Below are 23,931 nucleotides of genomic sequence, written 5' to 3' on the forward strand. Positions count from 1 at the left end.
GGGGTTCCTCGTGTCCAAAAAAGGACACACAAAGAAAATGCTATAAAATCATCATATATCAATATTTTTTTCTCAATATCAATATCTCTTAAACCACTTCAGTTCTGCTCAAACCTACCAAATGTTTATTAGTTTTCAGGATTTTAACCCTTTAAATGCCAGTTTGAAGACATGTTGCCTCTTGTTTTATTAAAAAAAACAAGACAGAATATGAGATATTTCCCACATAATACATGATGGATGGATGTGACATTGTTTTATATCAAGACATTTCTGAAAACCAGAATATGATCAGAGTGACTTTTGAAGACTGGAAATAAATCATGTACTCATCCCGGCAGTAGCCCCCGTGGCACTCAAAATTTCCCTGGAATTTTCTAGTTCATTTTAAAGTTATTATTAAATATTAATATTTTTTAATATTAATATTTTCTTAATTTATGATAGCCAATATTTATGGTGTCCAGCTCATGAGGCAGAGCTGGCCTAACAACACACACCTACACACAGACTTACACACATACACACTACTAACGCAGTGTCTGGGGAGAAATGGACAAAGCTGATTCTTATTAGCTAATTAGACTCATTACCAATTCATTGGTTGATTTCGTTGCTGTTCTCACCTCTGAACTGATATATCTGGTAACCTAAAGATGTTCTTTCATTTTATAGTTTTATTATATATTATTATTATCACCCTATAACATGTTTAACTCCTCTCTCCCAACAGTAACACAGTAACACCTTTACTCAGAAACATTTTAACTGACTTATTTTGTTCTTTTATCTGAGAACAATTTTAAATCAGGTATGAAAGCAACTCATACTGATGTCTTTTCACTAATAGAAGTGACGCCGTTCACATATTGACGTGCTGATATCAGTGTGGTGTGATCTCAGTTTCTGTTACTGGTAGAGTATATTGCTACTCTGTCTGAACACAGTTAATATTGTTGTTTTCTTTCTTGCTGTTATCACAGTGTCCAAATACCTGCTGTACATTTAAACTTACTAACTCACTAACTCTGCAGCTGTTTATATGCTGTTCAGATCTGCTAGTTACTTTGGCTTTGCAGTTAGCACTAGCTTGTCTCTCTGACCGTCTCTCTCGCTCACTCAGTGTGGTGTTGTTGTAGAGGATTGTGATATCTTCAGCGATGTCTGCTGTTTTTAAGCACAGCTCCACTCGCTAACTGGACTAAAATTTACTATAATTAATAATGATAATTATTAATGTCATTAGCTGTCATTACTATTTTTATCAGGAGGAGCACTACATTTGCCATTATATTACTATTGCTGTTACTGCGTTACTATTGCTATTATTAATATTGCTATCATTGCACGTTCTTGTTTTTTTCCTCTGTGCTCTCTCTTGCTCTCTCTCTCTCTCTCTCTCTATCTCTCCATCCCAACCAGTCGAGGCAGTTGGCCGCCCACCCATAATCCAGTTCTGCTCGAGGTTTCTGCCTCTTATAAGGAAGTCTTTCCTTGCCACTGTCGCCTAGTGCTTGCTCTTTGTGGGAATTGTTGGGTCTCTGTAACTAATATTATAAATTTGTGCCTTGAGATAACTTATGTTGTAAATTGGCACTATACAAATAAAACCAGAGCTAACTGCAAACTCTAACTGCCATCCTTGAAAATTTAACTCAAAAAAGTCAGACAAGCACTTTCAAATCCCTCAATTTCCAACCTTCGTTGACAATTTTCATTTGGCCAGTATCACCAAGTTTTGGTCTCATTCCAATATCTTTTACAGTTTTTGATGGGAGTACCCTCCACCTCTCCGATTGACTGAAATGCTAATTCAGGAGCAGGTGTTCCTTTGCAGAAATGGGCAAATCTGATTCTGATTGGCTAATTAAACTCATTAATTCGTAATTCTGCCTTTCAACTCAGGTATGAGAGCAACTCTAAGATCAATCAGCACAGTGTATTTGCGTGTACTTGTGTGTGCGTGTTGATGTGTAGTTCTTTGCATGTGTGTAGATATCTTTCTTTGTGAGGACAATTTTGTTTAAAAACCATTATCGTGAGGTCATTTTGACAGGTCCTGACAACTTCAAAGGGCTGCTTGAAGGTTAAACTGACGGAGTTCCCAACACCACGCGCACATTTATCTTAGCTATCGTCTATTTGAATATAGCGGTATAGCTTTATTGCAGATCAACTTCACACACATATGTGTGTATACATGTCTTGCTATGGTTGTTGGGACAAATTTGGATTTGAAACCATCAGTGTGAGGTCATTTTACCCAGTCATGACAGCTTGAAAAGGCTTTTTTAGGGACACCTGCAGTGACTGAGGTCAGTGTCAGAAAATGTAATTAGTTCATCCTTGAATCCAAGTTGACATTTGTGCCAAATCTGAAGGGATTCCCTTGAAGAGTTCCCGAGATATTGCGTTCACAAGGCCAACACCAGGTTTTGTGAGGACCTTGACCTTTGAGCACCAAAATGTTATCAGCTCAATCATGCTTGAGTCCAAGTGATGATTTCTGCCAAATTTGAAGGGATTCCTTTGAGGAGCTCCTGGGATACAAAAATATTTCAATGTGCAATATTTCAATGACAATCAGAAGATGCAATTGCAAAGATGTAATTGTGTTTCTTATAAATCACAGAGCACTTCCTCCCTCTAGTGCAGCTCAGTCGAGTCAACTCGGGAGGAATTCATCTGTGAATCAATCAGAATACAACTACAAATCAACCAATCAAATTACAGCTAAAAATCAACAAACCAATCAGAATACAGCTACAAATTGACAAATCTGAATACAGCTACAAACCAAATAATGTGAATAGAGCTACAAGTCAACCAATGAGAATACGGCTGCAAAACTACCAATCAGATTAGAGCTACAAAACAACCAATTACAGTATGGCTACAAAGAAACTAACCAATAGGAAAACAGCTAGAAAACTTTACCAATCTGAATATGACATAAATCAAAATACAGCTACAAACCAATTAGAACAGACCTGCAAATTGACCAATTAGAATACGGCTACAAATTGACCAAACAGAATGAAGTTAAAGACCAATTAACCAATAGGAATACAGATAGTAACCAACCAATCAGAATACGACTACAAACCAACAATTGAGAATACGGCTACAAATTAAAAAAATCAAAATACGGCTACAAACCAACTAACCAATCAGAGTGCAACTACAAACCAACCAATCAAAAAAAGGCTACAAACCAAGTAATCAATCAGAATACAGCTGCTAACCAAACAATCACAATATAGCTACAAACCAACCAATCAGAATAAAGCTAAAAACAAATTAACCAATCAGAATACAGCTACAAACTGTCATGGTTTGCTATGGCAGACACTTTTTGTTAGTTTTGTTTTGGACTTTCTCACTTCCTGTTTTATTTTGTAATACGGTTTCCAAGTTAACCAAGATATCATGTTCACAAGGCCAAAACTGTGTTTTATGAGAACAACGTGACCTTGACCAAAAACCTTTGACTACTAAAATCTTATCAGTTCTTCCTTGAGTCAGAGTGAATGTTTGTGCCAAATTTTGAAGAAATTCCCTCATAGCTTTACTGAGATATAACATACATAAGAATGAGATGAACGGCCATCAGATAACCTGAAAACATAATGCCTCCAGCCCTGGCTTTGCATAAAAACCTGAATGTACTAATTTCAAAATACTTTAATCCTCATTCCAGTCTTAATGCTCAAATTAAATTATTTTCCAGAGTAGCCTATTAAGAAATTGAAGACATTTTTAAGGTAAACACAAGAAACTTGTGCTACAGAAAATGGACCCGGTGAATAGCTCCCTAAGCTTAACATCCTAAGTCCTATGATAACTATTAATTTAGCTATACAGACTAATGAGCAGTGATAACTAACATGTCTTCGGGGTCAACAGGTGGGAACCTCCTTTCACCAGTGTTTAATCTAGTTGGTCCCACAACACCTCCAGGAGGCTAGCCAGTGATCACTGGCGTCCCAGAGTCACTCCCCTAATGCCAGCCATCACTGCTCCTCACACCACATCTATTTTCTCCTTTATCTTGCCTATGCTACCACAAACAACACTATCATCAACTAGGACAAAACACACTAGCAGATTCAGCAAACAAAAACTCCCCTAAACAGTTCTGTTCTGTAGTGTAGGACTAGATTTTCTTCTTTCCCAGAAAGTGGCGGCCATTTTGAATGAGGGAGGTAGAGTCAGGGAGAGATGCCTTGTTGAGCTAAACTCTCCCCCTCCGGATTAGGCTGTGCTCTACCTCCCCCTACTCCCCCACTCTCCAAGACAATATTACTCACCTAAAACAAACAAACTCACCTAAACAGTCAAAGACAAACTACAAACCAATTCAAAGCAATGCAAACAAACAATACAGGCCAACTCACCTGAACTAACCGCATGGTATCAAAGAGGCTCACACAGGCCACACCCCCCACTTAAAAACACTTCCTCTTCCTGGATATCTTCCTTGCTTCTCCTAAGAGTCTGTCTATCCTAAGTGCTCCCCCTGCTGGGCCCCCAGCTACCATTACTTCTTCTCATCCAAATGCACTGCTGATCTTACTGCCTTATCTGACATGTCCTTTACTATTTTCCTCACACTCTGTCCACTTCCTCCTAACTCCCTCACCAAAGAGACAACAGACCTTGCTACAAATCCTCTACATCCAACTTCCACTGGACAAATCCTAACTTCCCATCCTCGCTGCTCTGCTTCTGCCCCAAACTCTACATACCTAAGCTTTTTCCTTTCATATGCTTCTACCACTGAAGCCTCCCATGCAACAGTCAGCTCTATGAAATATACTCTCATTCTACTCCTAGACCACAAGACTATGTCAGGCCTTAGCTTTGTACTGGCTATTTCCTGGGGAACAACAAGCTTTCCTCCTAAATCTACCTGCATTTCCCAATCACAAGCATCCTCTAAGCTGCCTTGCCTCCTTTCTGTCTTACCAACTTTCTCTCCCTCTTGAACAAACTTGATTGCAACTGTCTTTATTTTAGACCCTCCTAAATTTGTCTGCCTCCATAAATCTTCAATTCCTGCGGCTAAGCTTTTTAAAACCTGGTTATGTTGCCACGTATACCGGCCTTGCGACAGACTAACCTTACAGCCTGACAAAATGTGCTTTAAAGTTGCAGTACCTGAACACAATGAACATAGCGGGTCTCCATTTACCCAGAGTTTTAGGTTCTGGGGAATTGGCAATACGTCATATGTTGCCCCTATCAAAAATCTAATACTACTTTCCTACATACTCCACAGCTCTTTCCAGCTAAGCTTTTTCTTATCTACACCTTCCCAATTCAACCACTGTCCCTGCTTAGCCTGGGCCACTGCCTTTGCACCCCTTAATATTTCCTCCTGTCTATGAACCTGCTCCACAACTAGCTTTCTCTTCTCTTTGGGACCTGTTCTACTCCACACCGGTTTGCCTGGGCCAAGCCCCAAGCCTCCCCGGCCTATTTGGACATTACCCACAATCTCTGTATGCCTGAGCGTTGCTTCCGCCTCCTGCACCGCCATTCTTGGATTCCATTTTCTCCCCTTGATTGGGTTTGGAACCACCTTACTAACTACAGCATCTTTACTCCCAGATAACAGGAGCTCTGTCCTAACCTTAGTACATTTAAACTCCTTCACTAGACTAGTTATTGGGAGCTGAAGTATGCCTTTCCCATACAGTGCCACCGTACTTAAACATCTAGGAACACCTAGCCACTTCCTAATGTAAAAGCTAACTAATCTTTCCATTTTTTCTGCAGAAGATAATGGAATCTCATATACAGACAGTGGCCACATCAACCTGGGAAATAACCCGAACTGCAGACACCACAACTTGGCTGGAAGCCCTGACTTATCTATTCTATCCAGTTCCTCAGCAACATCTTTCGGAAACTTCACTACCTGTTCTCCGTCATTCAAGTCTGCCTTGTACCACCTACCTAGACTCTTTACTGATTTTTCCCTAATTATTGGAATTTCCTCTTCGTCTATTACAAACTTCCTATCACTTAACTTCCCTCTACCTATTGAGATACTTCTAGTCTTACTAGGCTTGATTTTCATACTAGCCCACTTTAAGTTTTTATTAAGTCTCTCAAGTACTCTTTTCATACATGGCACCATTGTAGTTATCAACGTCATGTCATCCATGTAGGCCCTAATTGGTGTAAGGCGCATCCCATCCTGCCGCCTCTCTCCACTTACAACCAACTTAGAAGCTCTAATGATTACCTCCATCGCCATTGTGAATGCCAATGGAGAAATCGTACACCCTGCCATAATGCCTATTTCTAGCCTCTGCCACCCTGTTGTAAAGCCTGCTGTACTTAAGCATTGTCTAATGTCTTGGAAATATGACCTTACTAAATTAACCACTACTCCAGGCACTCTAAAATAATCAAATGCCTCCCAAATAAGGCTATGTGGCACTGAACCAAACGCAATTGCTAAATCCCAAAATATGACATGCAAGTCTCTTTTCTTTGTCTTGGCTGCCTGAATTTGATGCCAAATCGTGCTAGTGTGCTCTAAACACCCTGCGAATCCTGGTATTCCTGCCTTCTGTACTGCAGTATTTATTAAGCTATTCCTTTCTAAATAACTAGCTAATCTCCGTGCGATTACGCTAAAGGAGATCTTCCCCTTTACATTTAGGAGAGAGATCATTCGAAACTGACTCAGGTCTGAGGATTCCTTCTCCTTTGGAATAAAAAATATTACAGGTTAAATTCATAGTAACACATCATTGTAGATGGAAGCATGGATAATGCAGAAGCTGTGAGGTGACATGTGAGAAAACTTGTTTCAGTCATTCTTACCTGAGAGCTTCAACATTCCCACTCTTGTGGACACACACCACTTCTCTGGTCTGGAAGCCAACCTGCAAGTCCCAGAACTTTCCTCCTGGGCGGTTCTGACGGTTCCTGTTCCTCTTCTTCTTAATAAGTTCTTTTGTCTGAGGATCCTTTGACTTGCCTCTTTCTCTTAACCTCTCTCTGACTTTCGCTCTCATTTTCTCTCTTTTCTCCTTGTTTTTAGCCTTTTTTTGGCGTTTGGGCCTGTCTGCTTGTCGGGATGGCCTGTCTGGTTTCCTGTTTGCCCTACTCAGTTTTCTGTTGGATCTGGAACGTTTGTCACCATCACTGGACAGTTTATTACCAACTTTGGACCATCTGTCTCCTTTGTGCTGTTTTTCACCCTCTCTGATCTGTTTGTCACCTCCTTTTGACTGTTTATCGCCCTCACCAAACTGTTTGATACTTTCCCTGGACTGCTTGTCAGCCCCTGTGGATGGTTTTTCGATCTCTCTGGACTGTTGGTCACCCTCTTTGGAATCTGTATCACTTTCCCTGGGTGGTTTTGTAGCTTGTCTAGCTTGCCTTGACAGTGGGACAGAGCAGGGCCCCCAAGGTCCCACTCTAAGGCTATAGAGACTTTCCTCTCCCTCACAGGGCCCTGGCTGGCATGTCTGAAACTCAGTCAAGTTTGGGCAGGCTGCTCCGCCAAACAGTGGTGGAGCAAGGATGAAGCGAATCCGGTTCTGTAAGCCCAATCCACAGGTTTTTGAACAGGGAGTCCACAGGGTGAATTCAGACACCACACAGTCCCGAGGACAGGGAATAAGACATGCCTGCTCTAGGCGTGGTTTAGGTTCAAAGTATTCACAGATTGCATCCTCTGCAGGCTCACCATTCACTTTCTGCACGCAGCCCACCTCACGGGTCTGAATGCCCTCTTCTCCCCGGGTGCATACAGCAGGGCGCTGCACCCCGGCACTGCGCATCGACACTGGAACACACTGGTTCCATGCACCCAGCTGCCAGTCATACAGATCTTTGTGCCAGTCGCACACTCTGAAACAACTCTGCTGGTTGTCTGGACGTTCCATCTGATCACAGTTGGTGTGCAAGGTCGTCCAGCCTTCAGAATGGGCACACCATACTGCCCTACTTTGGCTGCCTCCAGGACCACACTCACTGCCCATACACCGACCCCATGGACCTGTAAAGAGTAAGACGACAGAGTGATCAGAGAAAGGTCTAAGTGAAACTGAGAGGAATAGAATTGCAACTTTGATGAGAAAGTAACTGTGAGAAAAGTGACTACCACCCTTCTCCAGAAGATCAAACAGGGTCTAAACAAGCCCCAGGGTTAGCCATACTTATGTCATGCATGCAATTTTTCTGTGCTGCGCTTTCAGTTTTACCACCAAATAGTGTGATTTGAATAATCTGGAAAAAACCTTTGGTGTGTTAACAACTTGTCTGACTGCTGGTGTACTTTGCTGTAGCCACATGCCCATGTTTCCAGATTTTCCAATTTTATCACAACCAGTAGCCTATGCCAGTAAGAAGCAAATTCTAATAATCCAGAATCATTCATTGCTGCTCTGGTAGAACTTCCCAATGGTCATCTTCCCGAATGCACATATCCCAGCACAAATGTAACTGCATGAACTGTATGAATGGAAGACCATAGCCATAATTTTGAAAATGAATATTTTCCTCAGTTTTTGCTTTCCATCAAAAAGACTGTCAAGAGTAGATACACGAGGTACGTGTTTTCAAAATGTTGATGTTTCACAGTCAGTCTTTCACAAACCATTTCTATGGAAGTCATTCAATGCCCACCAATAACAGCTGATGGCAAAAAAGCCCATCAAAACCAGATTTTTTTCCTCAACATAAAAGTGAATTCTGAGAAAACTATTACCTTTCCAAATCAAATATCTGAAACCTAAGTGCTTCTGAGTGCAATAAAATGTTCTAACAAAGACCCATAAATCTCTCTTTCAGTACTATGATTGCACTTCCACTGGATTTATAAAAATACAATTATAGGTCTAAGTAAACATCAACTTTCAACAATAAAACCTTGTTAGGAGGGAAGCAGATGCTGAGCCAGTAAAGCTGAAGACCCAATCGGTACAGGGGCAACATAAAAATGTATTAGCTAATGTGAGGAATGGTGTGCCATTAAAAATCATTACCACTTAATGGTGTTACATTGCTGATAGTCTTTTTAGGTCCAGACTATCATGCCTTGTCTTGACATTAGATCATGGTTTAGTTTTTTCTCACTTTTTCAGTTATGTTTTATTTTGTTGTCTAACTGTCCTCTCATTTCAGATCCACTTCCTGCCCTTGTGTGTGTTTCCCACCTTTGTGATTGTCTGCCCCGCCCTGATGTATTTCACCTGTTCCTCATTATTCCTGCCTCCCTTGTGTATTTAGTCTGTGTGCTCCCTGCTCCTTTTGCCAGTTTGTCTTTGCCTGTTGTTGTGAGTGTACAAGCCTTTATTCTCTAGTTTTTTGTCTCCAAGTGTTTTTTTTTACCCCTTGACTTTACTCTTAGCCCTTTTGATCTGTTTGCCTCTACTGACTGACTCCTGTGTACTGAACTTGTTTTTTTATTAAAGGACCTGATTTTTTGGAAACTGGACTGTTTTTGAGTTGTGCATTTTGGTCTATTCCTGGTGTGTCTGAAAATTTGTCACAGATGTGGATGAATATTCAATTTAACAGGAAACTAAAAATTTAAAACTGTTGATTTTTTTTCATCTAATTTCTGGCTGTGTACACCCAATATCTATGTAGATATTGCATGTTCTTTTTGGCTGGACTACAACAGCGGTAAAATAGTTAGATTTTTATTCCCTCTGTTTGATTATGTATAGTTGGTCATAGCGGTACTTTAGTACAAAGCCTATGTAGCTAATTAGTACCTAATGTAGCACAAGTTTCTTGTGTTTACCTTAAATAAATTGATCTGCTCCTGTTGAAGTTGAAGGACTTTTATTGCTGTGCTGCAGTAAGTGTATTTTCTCATTTCTAGTTGCTGTCATTTCTGTTGTTTATATGCTATTCATATCTACTAGTTCTTTAGCTTAGCAGTTTCCAATGTTTTCTCTCTCTCCCACTCTCCTTCACTCTCTTGCTCATTGTGTCTCATGTTCTTATATTCCTCCTACTCCTTTAGCGAGATAGATAGATAAATAGACAGATACTTTATTTACCCCCTAGGGGAAATTGATGTGTGCATTAGCTCATTGTTGATGATAATAATAACAGTTAAAAACAAATAAACAATAATTAAATCAGTCCACTTCCTTTGGCTAAGATGTTTGTATAGCCTGATGGCAGTGGGAACAAAGGATCTCCTGAACCTCCCTGTTCTGCAGCACAGCAAGATGAGATGTTTGCTGCAGCTGTAGCTGCCTCTCTGTCCTGCCAGAATGTTGTGGAGAGGGTAGTTGGTAATGTCTAAGATGGCCTCCATCTTACATTGCATGCATCTCTCCACAACAGTCCTGAAGCACAGACTGGGCCTTTTTGACCAACTTGTCTAGGCTTCATGTGTTCATGTCTGACATGCTGCTGTCCCAGCAGACTACAGCATATAAAAGTACACTGGCCATTACTGACTGATAAAAAATGTAATGAATGCAGTTTATTTGACATAATGCAGTCGAGGCTCAGTGAATTGGAAGTGCTCCTCCTCTTCGCTGCAGTTTCTGAGCAGCTGGGAAACCAGGGTGGCTGGGTAGACTGCCCATAACAAAAGGTGTAGCCTTTTTTCTTAAAAACAATGAACAGATAAAGGACGTAAAGTGGCTTTGGGATTAATTTTTTTCTATACTTTGTATCCTTGTGATAACAGATTAAATATGTTGTGTTATCTGCATAACAAGCTTCACTTTCCTATAATCACAAAAAAAATATTTTATGATTACAAAACAGCAGAGCTTGTTATACTAAGATTAAGTAAGATTAAGATAATTATTCCACTGTCAAAAAAAAGAAATTAGTCATTGGCATCATTCAGTTTCCAAAGAGTAAAGCATACCTCAAGCAATTTTAAAGTACATTTTTAAAAGAAACATTAGAAAAAAAGAAAAGAAAATCAATATAATGTCCCTGGAAATAATTTTACATTCCCCATGGATCTCTGTTTTTGAATGTGCAATGTACTATGGGGGAGTTAGAGGCCAAAACGCTTTTTCCTTGAGTATAGCGATATCTTATGATGGACATGTGTCATTTTTGGTGTCTGAGGTACGTGCAGGAGTCTATACCAGCCCTGCCAATCTCATGCCATTATCTCTTATGGTTTAGGCTGCAGTACCACTTTTAACAACGGAAAATAATAATCCAAGTTACATTACACTGAGCCAAAAACTTCCATCAGTATTATCATATTGTAGATGTTGACATATTTCACTGAACAGGTGAAAGCTTATGCTGGTGCTGCCAAAGTCATAGTATATTCTTTTGGGACCTTTTAATCTCTCCTCCAAATTCCATGTCTATCTATCAAATAGCTGTCACGGTATTTCACTCAAAACTCATAAAATTCCGTAGGATCTGGGGAAGCATGCTATTGAATGAATCCATTGAAAGTGGTGGCTCAACCAAACCGGCCAACCGCTGTTAGCTTTAAAACAGGATTTCATCAAAACCACAACTGTAAAGCACATTTGTGTCAAATTTTGTAATTTGACAGACTGCCTGCATAAAACTACAAGTGAGAGTATCTATGGAACAAAAACCTCTGAGCTTTGTCTACCACTAGGGAATAAAGAAAGTCAGATGCTGTATAAAACAGTGCTTCGTGTTTTCACTCAATAAAGCTAGGATACAGAAGAACTAAGAGGGCAAATTAGCATACAGCTGTAGCAGGAGGTCTGGCTCAATACAAATCAACAAGAAACTCCCTCAGACACAAGAGACAGCTGTAGTCACTGGTCTAGCTTATATCACTGACTGCCACCATCATCTCTGGCTGGAAATTAGGAAATATACTGCTCATTTAATGTAGCATTTAATCTAGAGTATACAATGTTAGTGATAAGATGGGCAGGTCAGTGATGAAAAACAATGCCAAATTGATTTTGTAATTAAGAATATAGACAAAAGGCAACATGCTGCAAGGCTAAGTAACCCATCTGGGCTCAGGTTTTAATCCACATCCAGCTCTGCAAAGAGGCCAGCATGTTTATAGCCATAAAGGATTAGTTCCCTGGCAGGTGGTATTGTCTAAGCTCCATGCAGTAGTTCACCATAATTCATGAACGAATGACACAGTTATCTCCAGGGGGATTTCACACATCTAATCACACCCTGCCTCCATCCTTATACCACAAAACCCATCAGTAATGCCACTATTATACCAAGGAGAGACAAATACTAATAAGTTTGTCAAGCTTTTTTTTTTTTCATCTTTGCATATGAGTTTTTTTTTTTTTTTTGTTTTTTTTTTACAGAGAAATTAATTTTTTTCCCAAGAAAAAAAAAAATTTACTTGCCTTTCAGGGCTTATGTACATAATACAATAAAAGGTAGGGATGTGCCGATTGATCAGCCACTGATCATGATCAGCCGTTTTTCATAAAAAATAGTCACCAATCACCTTTGAAACAATCATGTGTGGTTAATACTCTGGTGTCCGTGGCTGAGAGAAAACTCTTCAATTGTAGTCCTGCCTACCATCTTGTTCACTGCGCCAGTTGTGTGGAAGTGTGTGATGTAACCTACACCATCTGCAATGCATGCCAAAATTGTTTGGTAACAACCGTGGATCGGCAAACAATTCTGATTGGAGCATCCCTAATAAAAAGAGCTAACTTACGCTATTACGATGACCAGTAGGAGTGACAATCTTGGAATAATGTGTGTCAACCTCCAAGGATTATCCAAGGATATTCCTGCTCTCCACTACAGTGGGTTTGTTGCAAAATCATCATTCTTGCCGTGGGAAAAGAGCAATGTGAAATGAAGCAGATATATATGCCAACGGAACTATGACAACGTGTGTATAGTTAGCTCTTCTGGAGTTGGCTTTGAGGTTGTGATTGTTGAGTGGATGTTTACAGTTTTTGGGATCATCTTTAGTTTAGTCTAGTTTAGTTTATCAGGTTTTCTTTCCTGTCTATTGTTTTCTGTCTGGCAACACTAGGTTATGGGTGGCTGCTATATTGTAGTTTTGTTTGAAAGGTAAGGCTGGAGATAGGGTTTTATTTTCGTTGTCTTCTTCTATATTAGTAGGGATTGGTTGGGTTTGGGAGCAGGGCTTGTTTTGTTTGTTTTATGTTTCATCACAGACTCCACAGTCCTTAACTTAGTGCTTTCAAAAGCATCAGAGCTGAAGCTCCCTTTTTTGTCAGTGAGTTGGGCTTTTATATCTGACCATCGAACCTCTTTGATTTTCTTGCTTTGTATGAGCTCTTTAATACTACTTATTGCCAACCAGAGTCTCTTCTCTGTGACATGTTTAGTTGACTTAACAGCATTGAACAGGGAGTGAGTCACACAGATCAACGGAAGACCATTCAGTTCAGCCATTACCAGTGGTGAGCTCTGAAAAGAGCGTTGCAAAAAAGATAGCATTGTCTATTCGGTCTGACATAGCAAGAGTTTCTCCCATAAGCGCAATTAAGGTTCCACCCTTTGTACCTCATCTGGAAGATTGCCAAGGGACGCATCACTTAAAACAACCAGGCTCAAAGCATTACTGTTACCCAAATGCTGAAACTTAACAGTCACCTTTTCTGAGATAAGTTTACAGACAAAATTGTTCACTTTATGGATGGACTGTACCATAGCATTTTTTATATTTGATGCCAAGCTACAAGTGTCAAACATAACATCTGACCTAGTCTGCTTGGCAACCCATAATATCTGCCCTATTTTTGATCTCAGCTGCTCTCTTTCTGTTTCATTAAGGGGTGTGTACCTATGTATGGCACTTGCTGTTTGTAAGTGGAGTGGTTGTAGGTTATACCAGTTTTTGTACTGTCCTTTGCCTGCTCTGCCTAAAACTCTGACTTTACATTGAACACCATCATTTCTGTTCATAAATGTGACAATTTGCCCTGCTCTTAACTTTACACTTGTGGAAGAGACAGGGTTAGCACATACATTGTGCTCTGTTTCAGTTTGTGTCACATTAGTTTGTGTCATGGGTGAGTGCAGCACTTCTCCTGTTTTCACCTCCCTGTCACTGATGTCATCCCCTTATAGTCTGTGAGCTATCTGCTTCATTGTTGGCAACAAATTTTTCACTTTCTGCCTTTCTGTCAGGATCATCTTGCACCATTTGTTTATCTTCATCCCGTGTGTTCACCTTAAAAAACCTAGACTGGTGCACTTTAACAAGAATTCCATCATGTCTTACAAATACCACAACTCCATTCTGACCAATGACCATTCCTGGTCCCATCCACTCTGTGCAGCCTGCTTGTTTGTAATATACTTTGTCTTCTGTCTCATATTTGTCATCTGTGGGTCTAAGCTCCTTTCTGAGCATTCAACTTCTATAAATGCTTTCCTAGAAGCATGTAATGTATGTGTTGATATATGCTGATTCAGTAATCTGAATCAGTACTCTGTACTCCAAAGCTAAAGGTAAACCAACAGCAGGCTTTGGCTTGGTCTTGCTGTATCTCTGGCATATGTCGCAGTCATGTACTATTCGTTGTAAAATAGAGATAATTTTCTTTGCGTTTACCAGAGCTCTGAATGAGTCTCTGTAGTCGATCAGCAAATGCATGGCTAAAGTACTTGTGTTATTTCACTTATCTGTGGATATGTTTTCTGTGACTGTAAGGACATCATCTTCAGTCTGACTTTCTTCAGTATTTCCATCTCTGATATTCACGCAGTAGTATCCAGAACTAGTGTACTCAAGGGGTACAGGCTGTTTGAACATGACAACTCTGTCATTCTCCATGTCTAAAACTGTTCCTGCCTTTTTTAGGGGATGTTTTTCTCAGCAGTGGGATATCAACTTCGACCACTTCAGCTTTAATATGGCATTTTGACTGACCTATTTTAGCGGGGAGTTTCACTTTTCAGGTGCAGTATACTATATTTCCATCTCAAAAAGGAAATGGTCTGCAACTAGGAATTTCTGTTTGCAGAAGCTTGTTTATTTGATCTTGGCTGAGATCCTTCATGTAGCTTTCCAGCCATTTTCCCCCACATACTGTACAAGTATAAGCAGTGTCAATAATAGCTGACCCCAGTGATTCAGCCAGAAAGATTTCTGAGTCAGATATGGAGGCTTTTGTAAACAGTGGGATGTTGCATTCCTCAACACTTACATTTTCAGTTAATCTTACTTGTTCATTCCTCTTGTGGGGGCAATTTTTAGCCCGGTTGAATGTGCTCTGAGAAACGGCACATCTTGATCTCTTACCGAATTTATCCAGTGGATTAGTAACTGGTAATGGCTGCCGTTGTTGTCATATCTGTACTGTAGCACTATTCCGCTTGCATTTTCCAGCTTGTCTTTGCTCTGTGAAGAACGCTACGTCTTGATTCACTTGTATTCCATTTGATATGCCTGGTTTGATATGCCAGGTGTTTACCCAACATAAGTAATACCTTTTATTGCTTTCCCTGTTTGCTTTTTCAAAGTGTCTGCACTGAAATGTTGTGGATGTTAGTACAGTACCGTCAACACCTTTCTGAAAAGTGCAAACGGCACAAAAGTAGCCGCAGTCATCTTGATAGCTGTTTGAAGCTAGGTTTTTTTGGCAGGCTTAGCATTGCTGAACAGTTAGTTGGGGGCTAAAGGATTGTCATTAGAAGGCACAATATAGAGGTGACAAAAAAACAGCAAGTCCTGTCCAGAATAATCGATTGTGTGAAATTTTGTGGATCTGTTGAGCTTGCTTTACTTGGCCACGAGGAAAGGGAGACCTCACATAGAGCTACTGGACTGTATGCTGTCAATTGTGAGGGAACACGTCATCAGAGCTGTGATTTTTTATTTTATTTTTTTTATTAATCCAGGCAGATGAGACCATGGATGTTGCCACACAGTCCCAACTTGTGCTTTTGATGCCAAAAACAATGTGTAGGAGAAAATTTCATCCCTCTGTTGTCAGCCACAGCTACAGCAGCGTCTGGCTGTCTCCTTCCTGAGGATCAGAAAAGTAAGCTCATATGCCAGGCATATGATGGAGCCTGTGTGATTAAGGGTGCCACTGCATGTGTTCAGAGGAAAATACAAAATGTGTACCCAAATGCCCACTACATCCACTGCTTAGCACATCAGCTCAACCTGATAATGCAACAGGCCACCTCTCACATATTCTAAGTGAGAATTTTGACCTGGGTGGATCTTCCGGCTTTTTTTCAAGATCACCCAAGCGGACAGGTGTTCTTGATAAGGTAGTGGCCCATATACAACCTACACCCAGCAACATCAGTTGGAACTTTCACAGCTGTGCCATCAACTCTGTGAGCACAGAGAGGACCTCATGCAGTGTTTTGAGAGCATACAAGATTCAGGTGACTTTGACCCCAGTATCATCAGGGTGGCAGGAGCTTTTGCTATGCTTCTGGAAAATCAGGATGATATGAGAGCAACTCTAAGATCAATCAACACGGTGTATTTGCGTGTATTTGTGTGTGCGTGTTGATGTGTAGTTCTTTGCATTCTATAATTGTACTACAATTTTGGTTAAAACCCATTATATTGTAAGGTCATTTTGACCAGTCCTGATGACTTGAAAGGGCTGTGTGGAGGTTAAACTAACGCATTTCCCAAAACCACGCACACGTTAACATTGAAAGACACACAAACTCCATCACCACCAAATGGATATTAACTGTACATAAGTGTTTCAACCCGGTTACACACAGTGGTATAGCTTTATTGCAGACCCCCTCATTTAGGGCATGTACATGTGTACATACATGTCTTGCTGATATCAGTACCATTGCTTTCCATTGAACTTGTGGGGCTTGACAATTCTGGGCTGGTTGAGATGATTTTTGGCATTTAGGGTCATCAGGTTGGTGAAATCTGTATTAGGAATCTACTGCAGAATTAGGGGTCTAGAGGTGGTTTCTTTTTGTGAAATAGTTTGATTGTATTAAGCTATTTTGTCTTGAGTTACTTGGTTTTTAGCTTGCCACTTCAAACAAAGTGCAGTGTTTCTGCAGCTTAAGCAGCTTTTAGCTTCACTTGCTACACTATCAAAGTTGCTTACTACATCATCGATAGTGATTTTCATGGACCATTACCTATTGAGTTTGTGTATAAAGACATCTATACTGTATATTTTTGTCTGGGAAATTGCAGAATGTGCATTATGATCAAAAAGGTATGATAAGAAAGAAACAATATATATAATTCTATGTCTTTATTGTCCCTTTATTGTTTGAGTGACCAAATATTTTTTTTTGCTCACAATCTCATTTTAAGATTGTACTATGCCTTCATGTAGTATTTGCTGTTTTGGGCACATTTATATGAACCTTCTTCCCATATCAGCTATAGATCAGGGCCCGTATTCACAAAGCATGTTAAGCCTAGAAGTAGCTCCTAACTTAATGATGTAGGAGAAACTCCTAAAAATAATGGGCGTGTCAGGCCTAACTTTAGGGACGGCTCATTTTTTTTAACTAAAAGTAACAAAGTTAATAATAAATAAACAGTAATAATAAGTTGGTAATGTCTAAGATGGCCTCCATCTTACATTGCATGTGTCTCTCCACAACAGTCCTGGGTGAGTCCATACTCCCACAGACCCAGCCTTTTTGACCAGCTTGTCCATTCTCTTTGTTTCATGTCGTTTATGTCAGACATGCTGCCACCCCAGCAGACTGCAGCATAAAAGAGTACACTGGCCACCACTCACTGACATCTGCAGTAAAATGCTGCACATGTTTTATCAAAGGACCTGAGCTTCCAGAGGAAAAAGAGCCGGCTCTGCCCCTTCCGGTAGATGACATCACCTCAACGTCCTTCCCTCGAATGTGAATAATAATAATAATATTATTATTATAATAATAATAACAATAATAATAATAATAATAATAATAATAATAATAATAATAATAATAATAATAATAATAGACCTCCGAAAGTCGATGACCATCTCGTTATCGTTATTTTCCCTTGTGGGACAATCAACATACTGAGTGAAGCCAGTCAGGTGAGAGGTGAGAGTGACATGGTTAAAATCCCCCGATACTGCAATGAATGCATCAGGGTGCTTGGTCTGCACTCTCGCAACAGTCTCATGAAGGACGTCACATGCGACTGCAGGCTCTGCTCGTGGTTGAATGTGAACAACAAGGGTGATGATGTGTGAGAACTCCCTCGGTACATAGGGCAGTCTTAGACCAAGACCAACTGCCAACAATTCAATATCCCAACGGCAGATCTTCTCCTTCACTGTGATATGACCAGGGGTGCGCCATCTATTGTTCGTATTGTATCGCTTAACCAGGTCTCCTTGAATCACATGAGACTACACTCACGATATTCTCGCTGGTCCTTCACAAGTGCCTCCAGTTCATTATACTTGTTAGCCAGGGAGTTGACATTTCCCATGAGAAACAATGGTAGAAAAGGTTTAGCTTAGCCCTGACTCTGCATCCACGGAGGGCTTCTTCAGCTCAGCCGGTGTGAGATGTTTAACTCCATATCTGGTAAACTTTAAAGCCAGGAGTTCTTCCTTTGTGTACATTATTTTCTCCTTAATATGACGAAACAATGACGTAGAATAAAAAAAAAATCGACAAAAAATACACTAATATATACAAATATCTTACAAAAAACTACGACCTATACAGACTTGCTGCCACTTGCTGTCAGCGCATCATTTTAATAAAGAAGTATTAGTTCTGTAATTTTACATAGATTTGTTCGTTAATTGACATATATCTTATCTAATGACATGTAGAGGCTTGGTCATGTGAGGAATTGCAAACAATTTCTTGAACTGCAGTCTTGAATTAATTTACTTCCAAAAAACATTGAAAAGGTTAAATCAGGAACAATTCTGCAGCCAATCAGAATTTGTATCTGAGTTTATACCAGGTGCATACAATGGGCACTCATTGGTGCAACTTCAAAGACAACACTTTCATATCTGCAAAGACTTCCAATAATTTTGAACAACAATGACAACAGTTTGTGAGGAGGACTTATGGTTGGAAAGAACAACACAAGCAACCAGACAGGCCCCATGGGCACAGGACCATTTTTTGTTTTAAGTAAGGCTAATAGTTTAATGAGTTGATTGTTTTTCTTTTTTTATATCCATTAAATGCACATGATTTTAGATTAAATCACATCAATATAATCACATGTATTGAATTTATACTTTTTAGTCTGAAATAAAATTAATTAATTAATTAAACAAATCAATATGTAGATTTTTGTAATTGAAATCATAATTAACTCAGAAAGGTGTTTGGACATTTTTCTATGAGGTAAAACCATTAATATGGTGGGCATACTTTTTTAACGTTAAAGAGTTATTAAATATACAAAATTTGTGTGTAAAGTTACATGCAAAAACTCATAACAAAGATTGTTGCAATTATAAGCTTGTGTTAGGAATATCTTTTGCACATCCTACACAGCAGGAGTTTTGTCAACACTTTTGTACATAGTTTTTTTCATTGTTTTATTTTTTGAATATGTGTATCTATGTATATTTATCTTTTTGACTGTTGCAGTATTTTACCTTTTTATTGCTATTTCCTGTTAAATGTTTATTGGATACTGCACCATCACCAAGCCAAATATCTTGTAAGTAAAAACCTACCTGGCAATAAAACTTATTTCCTGATTCTGCCTTTGTGATGATGTATGACACATGTGTCATGCAGTATCCACTTGCCTTCATATTTTTATAGGTAAATAAACACATATTGTTTGTATTACAGGTACTCACTGTTTCAGTGCTATCAACAATTTTAACTATCAACAATAAACGCACATGTAAATACATTATAAGGAACATGGGGAAAACAACAACATGATTAACTGGAGAGGGGTGAAGAGGTGAAATGCTGTTTCCTATGGAGGTGGATCAAGTAGCACGATGTAACACATTTTAATATGGAAAAGTTATATTTATAACCTCAAGTGGTCAGTTGGCCATAGGCCAATATATTAGTCCACTTCCTGTTCGTGAAATAAAGTACTGTTGTAATCAAGTTAAATAAACTCCTATTACAATAAAGTTAAGTTAATAAGTACTGTTATAGTTAAGGTAAATAAAGTTAAATAATATACTGTTATAATGAAATAAATCAAAACAGAACTACTGGTGCTTTTATGCTGAAGCACCAAGCTCATCTTGGGAAGTGTTGATGTAGTTACTGTGAAGTAGAAGCTTCTGGTCAACAGATAGTCAGACAACAACAGTTAGCTGTTAACTGTTTGCAATTAGAGGTTAGAGAAGTTACAGGTTGTTACGGGTCAACAGCACGGTTAAACATGAGGATTTATTCACAATAAGCGAGCAACTGGCGACCTCCAGTCAACATGAGGATTTATCCACTATAAGCGAGCAGCTGGCGACGTCCAGTCACCATTTGAACAAAAAGCTCTCCTTTAATATTGTGTTAACCAGGTAGCTCTGGGGCTAACTGTTAGCTGCTAGCTGTTAATACAATAGCGCAGTGTAAATGATACAATAAATATTGGCTCAGGAATCTGTGCTGCAATTAAAAAAAATATGAAAAAAAGACTTACAATTCTCAAGTGAATCAATTTTTTTCTCCCACCCCCTAATCTTAAAGAGATTAAGGCCTCCATGACCTGTATTTTTGTACTAGAAAACATTACCTAATCATATTGTTAGTTTGAATGACATTACCTTGGCCTGTAGTTCTACAGTAAGCAGTGATTCCCCCCAGAATCTTTTTCACCAGTGGTGCTGTTGTGCCAGTGTCCATGAAGATGCGATGCCAACCTGTATTTTTTTTTTCCTCCATTCTGTATAGGCATTTGTACATTAAAATCCACTTCTCATCAGTGTAAAATTAGTTTGCATCCCTGATTTAATAACCTCAACCCCTCCATGGTCACCATCCTCCTTTCTCTTCTCACCAACCAGTTTAATAGACTCATCTAAAAATTTAAATATGATTTAACCATCAAGATGTGTGTGTACAGGACAAATTTTAGTTTACTCTAAGTGTATTGAAGCGTCAGAGTCTTTTGTATATATTTAGTTCAGTTAAGCTCATCTGAGTAATAAATATATACAAAAGACTCTGACGCTTCAATACATGGTCCTTCGAGCCGGATTTACATAAGGCTAGCACCGCCGCAATGGCTAGTAGTGGACACTCTGTAGGAGATAAGAGCCCTCCCCATATTGAACGTCCCAAACGTGACAGACAACTCCCTAGACATTTAGATGACTATGACGTTGAGTTACCCCCCAGACTTGTTACAGACCAACTGCATAGCTGTAGCACGAGTAACCTCGCCCCAACTACGACTAGCCGCATGTTGGACCTGCCTGCTAGTCATAGCTTAGACGACATAGCCAAGCTAGATGCTGCCAGCTTTACACCTCTTAGTAAGCTGCTTAGGCCTGATGTTGACTCTACCGACGAGACTCACCGATGGCACAAGAGACGCACACGTCCAAACAGCCCCAGCTCAGTACACTCCTCGATGTCAGGACGAAGTGACAACCAAGTGCTACTAGAGCTACTTAAACAGCAAATGGTAGCTATGCAAGGAGATGCACAACGCCAAGCAGCAGAGTGGTTAAAAAGAGAGCACCTACAGTCTGAGAGAGAGGCCCAACGTGAGCGCCTACAAGCCGAACGAGAACGACTCCAAGTTGAGTTGCAGCTACAGAGAGAGAAGATGCAAGCTCAGACCATAGCCGAGTTGACCAAACAACAATCCGAGCGAGAGCGCATACAGGCCGAAAACTCCCTGCAATCTATCCAGCTTCAATACACTAAGCTTGTACCTGATGTTCACTGAAAAGTAAGTGAGGTAGTACTGTCATTGCAGCTAAGTCAAGAAGCTTGCCTTACCTTGTGGCGCCATTAATTATACTTTAATTACTAAAAGAGGATCTTAACACTGGACACAGGTAGTAATGGCAAGCAGTTAATTAACATGACTTCCTATGAATGTTGCTAACGTTTCATAGAAGCCAAAAAACATACAGTTAACATTAGCCTTTCTTGGGGAGATGTTTGCTCAGGCTAACCCCCTTCACTTTTTCCAGCAGTTGGAGGAACAACATAAGACTTTTCTTGGTCTTGAGAAGCTGCAGCATTTATTTATTTTATAATTGACGCACTGCAGCCCACATTTACTGCCATACCGACAACTTACTGCTAACCTCTTCCTCTGCTCCGCTCGCATTCACGGCCTCACCGTCACTTTTCTGCTGCTTGTTACACACTTCCCTATTCCCTAAAGGAGCAACACTACTCTAATGTTAATTTGACGTAGATGTCCTATGAAGAATGAGGAGAGGGAAAATCATTAGTAGCAGCAGCGCTCATAATCTAGCAGTGGCACACCGCAAAACTGGTAAGGAAACTTGGAGTCATTTTTGACCAGGATATATCCTTTGCCTCGCATAAAACAAGTCTCCAGCTTTCTTCTACCTGTGCAATATTGTGAAAACTAGAAACACCCTGCATCAAATGTATGCCAAAAAACTAGTCCATACATTTGTTACCTCTAGACTACACTACTGTATTTCCTCATTATAAGGATGTCCCAATAACTCCCAAAAGCCTCCAGTGGATCCAAAATGCTGCAGCACAAGTACTGACAGGAACTAGAAAAAGAGATTATATTTCTCCCACTTGGTCCCCCCAATTGGCTCCCTGTAAAATCGAGAACAGAAATGTATTATTAATAATTGGTATATGTATATATCAAACTATTATTACCACCATTACAACAATCCATCTGACAACCCCCCCACCTCCCATACCTCCATATAGGTATAGAGAAGCACCGGAGAGTCAGACAAACTAGTGTTCATGCATTTTTCATAAGGCTTGTCAGAACAGCGAAGGGACATTACATGGCTCATTTGACGTGTTGTGCTGCTACACAGAAAACAGCTTCACTACAGCAGTGGACAGCAGACTGTGCTGCTTGTTAAATGCAGCGTCTAGCTCTGGCTATTGTAATGCAGACCTGAAGAAAAACATGAGCAGATGGTACTAACTGGTATTGTGATTTGTGTTTTTTGTCTAATCAGAATTTCAAGGCATTTTTATGACTAGCATCCATCTCTTTATATATTTGGGAAATTTTTGTACACACATCCATATACACTGAGTCAATTTTGGACAGACGTCGCTTTCATGCTCAGAAACTCAAGTAGGTATTGAGTATTGAATTCATATTTACATCAGGATAGTAAAACCTCCATCATGTCACAGTTGCTGGGGTAACATTTTAAGGGAAGGGGCCTGCATTTACCCACTATAATACAACATTTCACATGCAAAAGCTCTGAACAAAAATGTTTTTATTGTATTTTTTTTTTTTTTGTCCAAGACTTTGACCAATGACATTCCCATCAGCCTCAGCTTGTGTGTTTTGTGCTAATACACATCATCATATATTTCCAACAAAATTAACTAAAATGTGGAAACACACAACACTAAACATTACCTGCTTTACATTTAGAGCATGTTAGCAATGTTACTGCTTATCTGTCCAACTTATCAACATGGTCAACAGTTGCAAGTGTTTGAATGTATGACATCTTCTGTGACAATATCAAAGCAAGGTCAGTGGACTTGTCAGTATGGATTATGAAATATTGCATCTTTCATTGATGTAGACATTCAGCAACACATTAGCTTTTAAACAGTAAATTGTTACAGATGTAAAATCTTTAGCATGAAGCAAGGTAAGATTCTCTATAAGCATGTTCACCCAGAACTGTAGTTCTGTCACATGCAGTGATTCTAAAATAAGAAGTGTATAATGCATTTGAGAGTCATCCTAGAATATCTGATTTTATTTGATAATATATTTTGTAAAAGAAAATGAAACATTACAAAAATATCCTCCAAGCCAGCCTGACAATCAGAGTCCTGAGTTTTTTTCTGGGGTGAAATTAATTTTTGATGAATTTTATTTTAAAGATAACT

General features: G+C 39.6%; 1 protein-coding gene across 1 annotated transcript in view; it reads right to left on the reverse strand.

Annotated features, from left to right (window-relative positions):
* Nucleotides 1-23,931, reverse strand: part of thsd7aa (thrombospondin, type I, domain containing 7Aa) — a 199,347-nt gene that overhangs the window by 126,575 nt on the left and 48,841 nt on the right. Inside the window, exon 2 of the mRNA XM_023428180.1 lies at nt 6,841-8,023. Coding sequence (XP_023283948.1) covers nt 6,841-8,023 — 1,183 coding nt within the window. The remainder of the gene's footprint in view (nt 1-6,840; nt 8,024-23,931) is intronic.

The sequence above is a fragment of the Seriola lalandi genome, unplaced genomic scaffold (assembly GCF_002814215.2).
Source record: "Seriola lalandi dorsalis isolate HSWRI2012SDOR001 ecotype SW California unplaced genomic scaffold, Sedor1 jcf7180002054868, whole genome shotgun sequence".
NCBI lineage: Eukaryota > Metazoa > Chordata > Actinopteri > Carangiformes > Carangidae > Seriola > Seriola lalandi.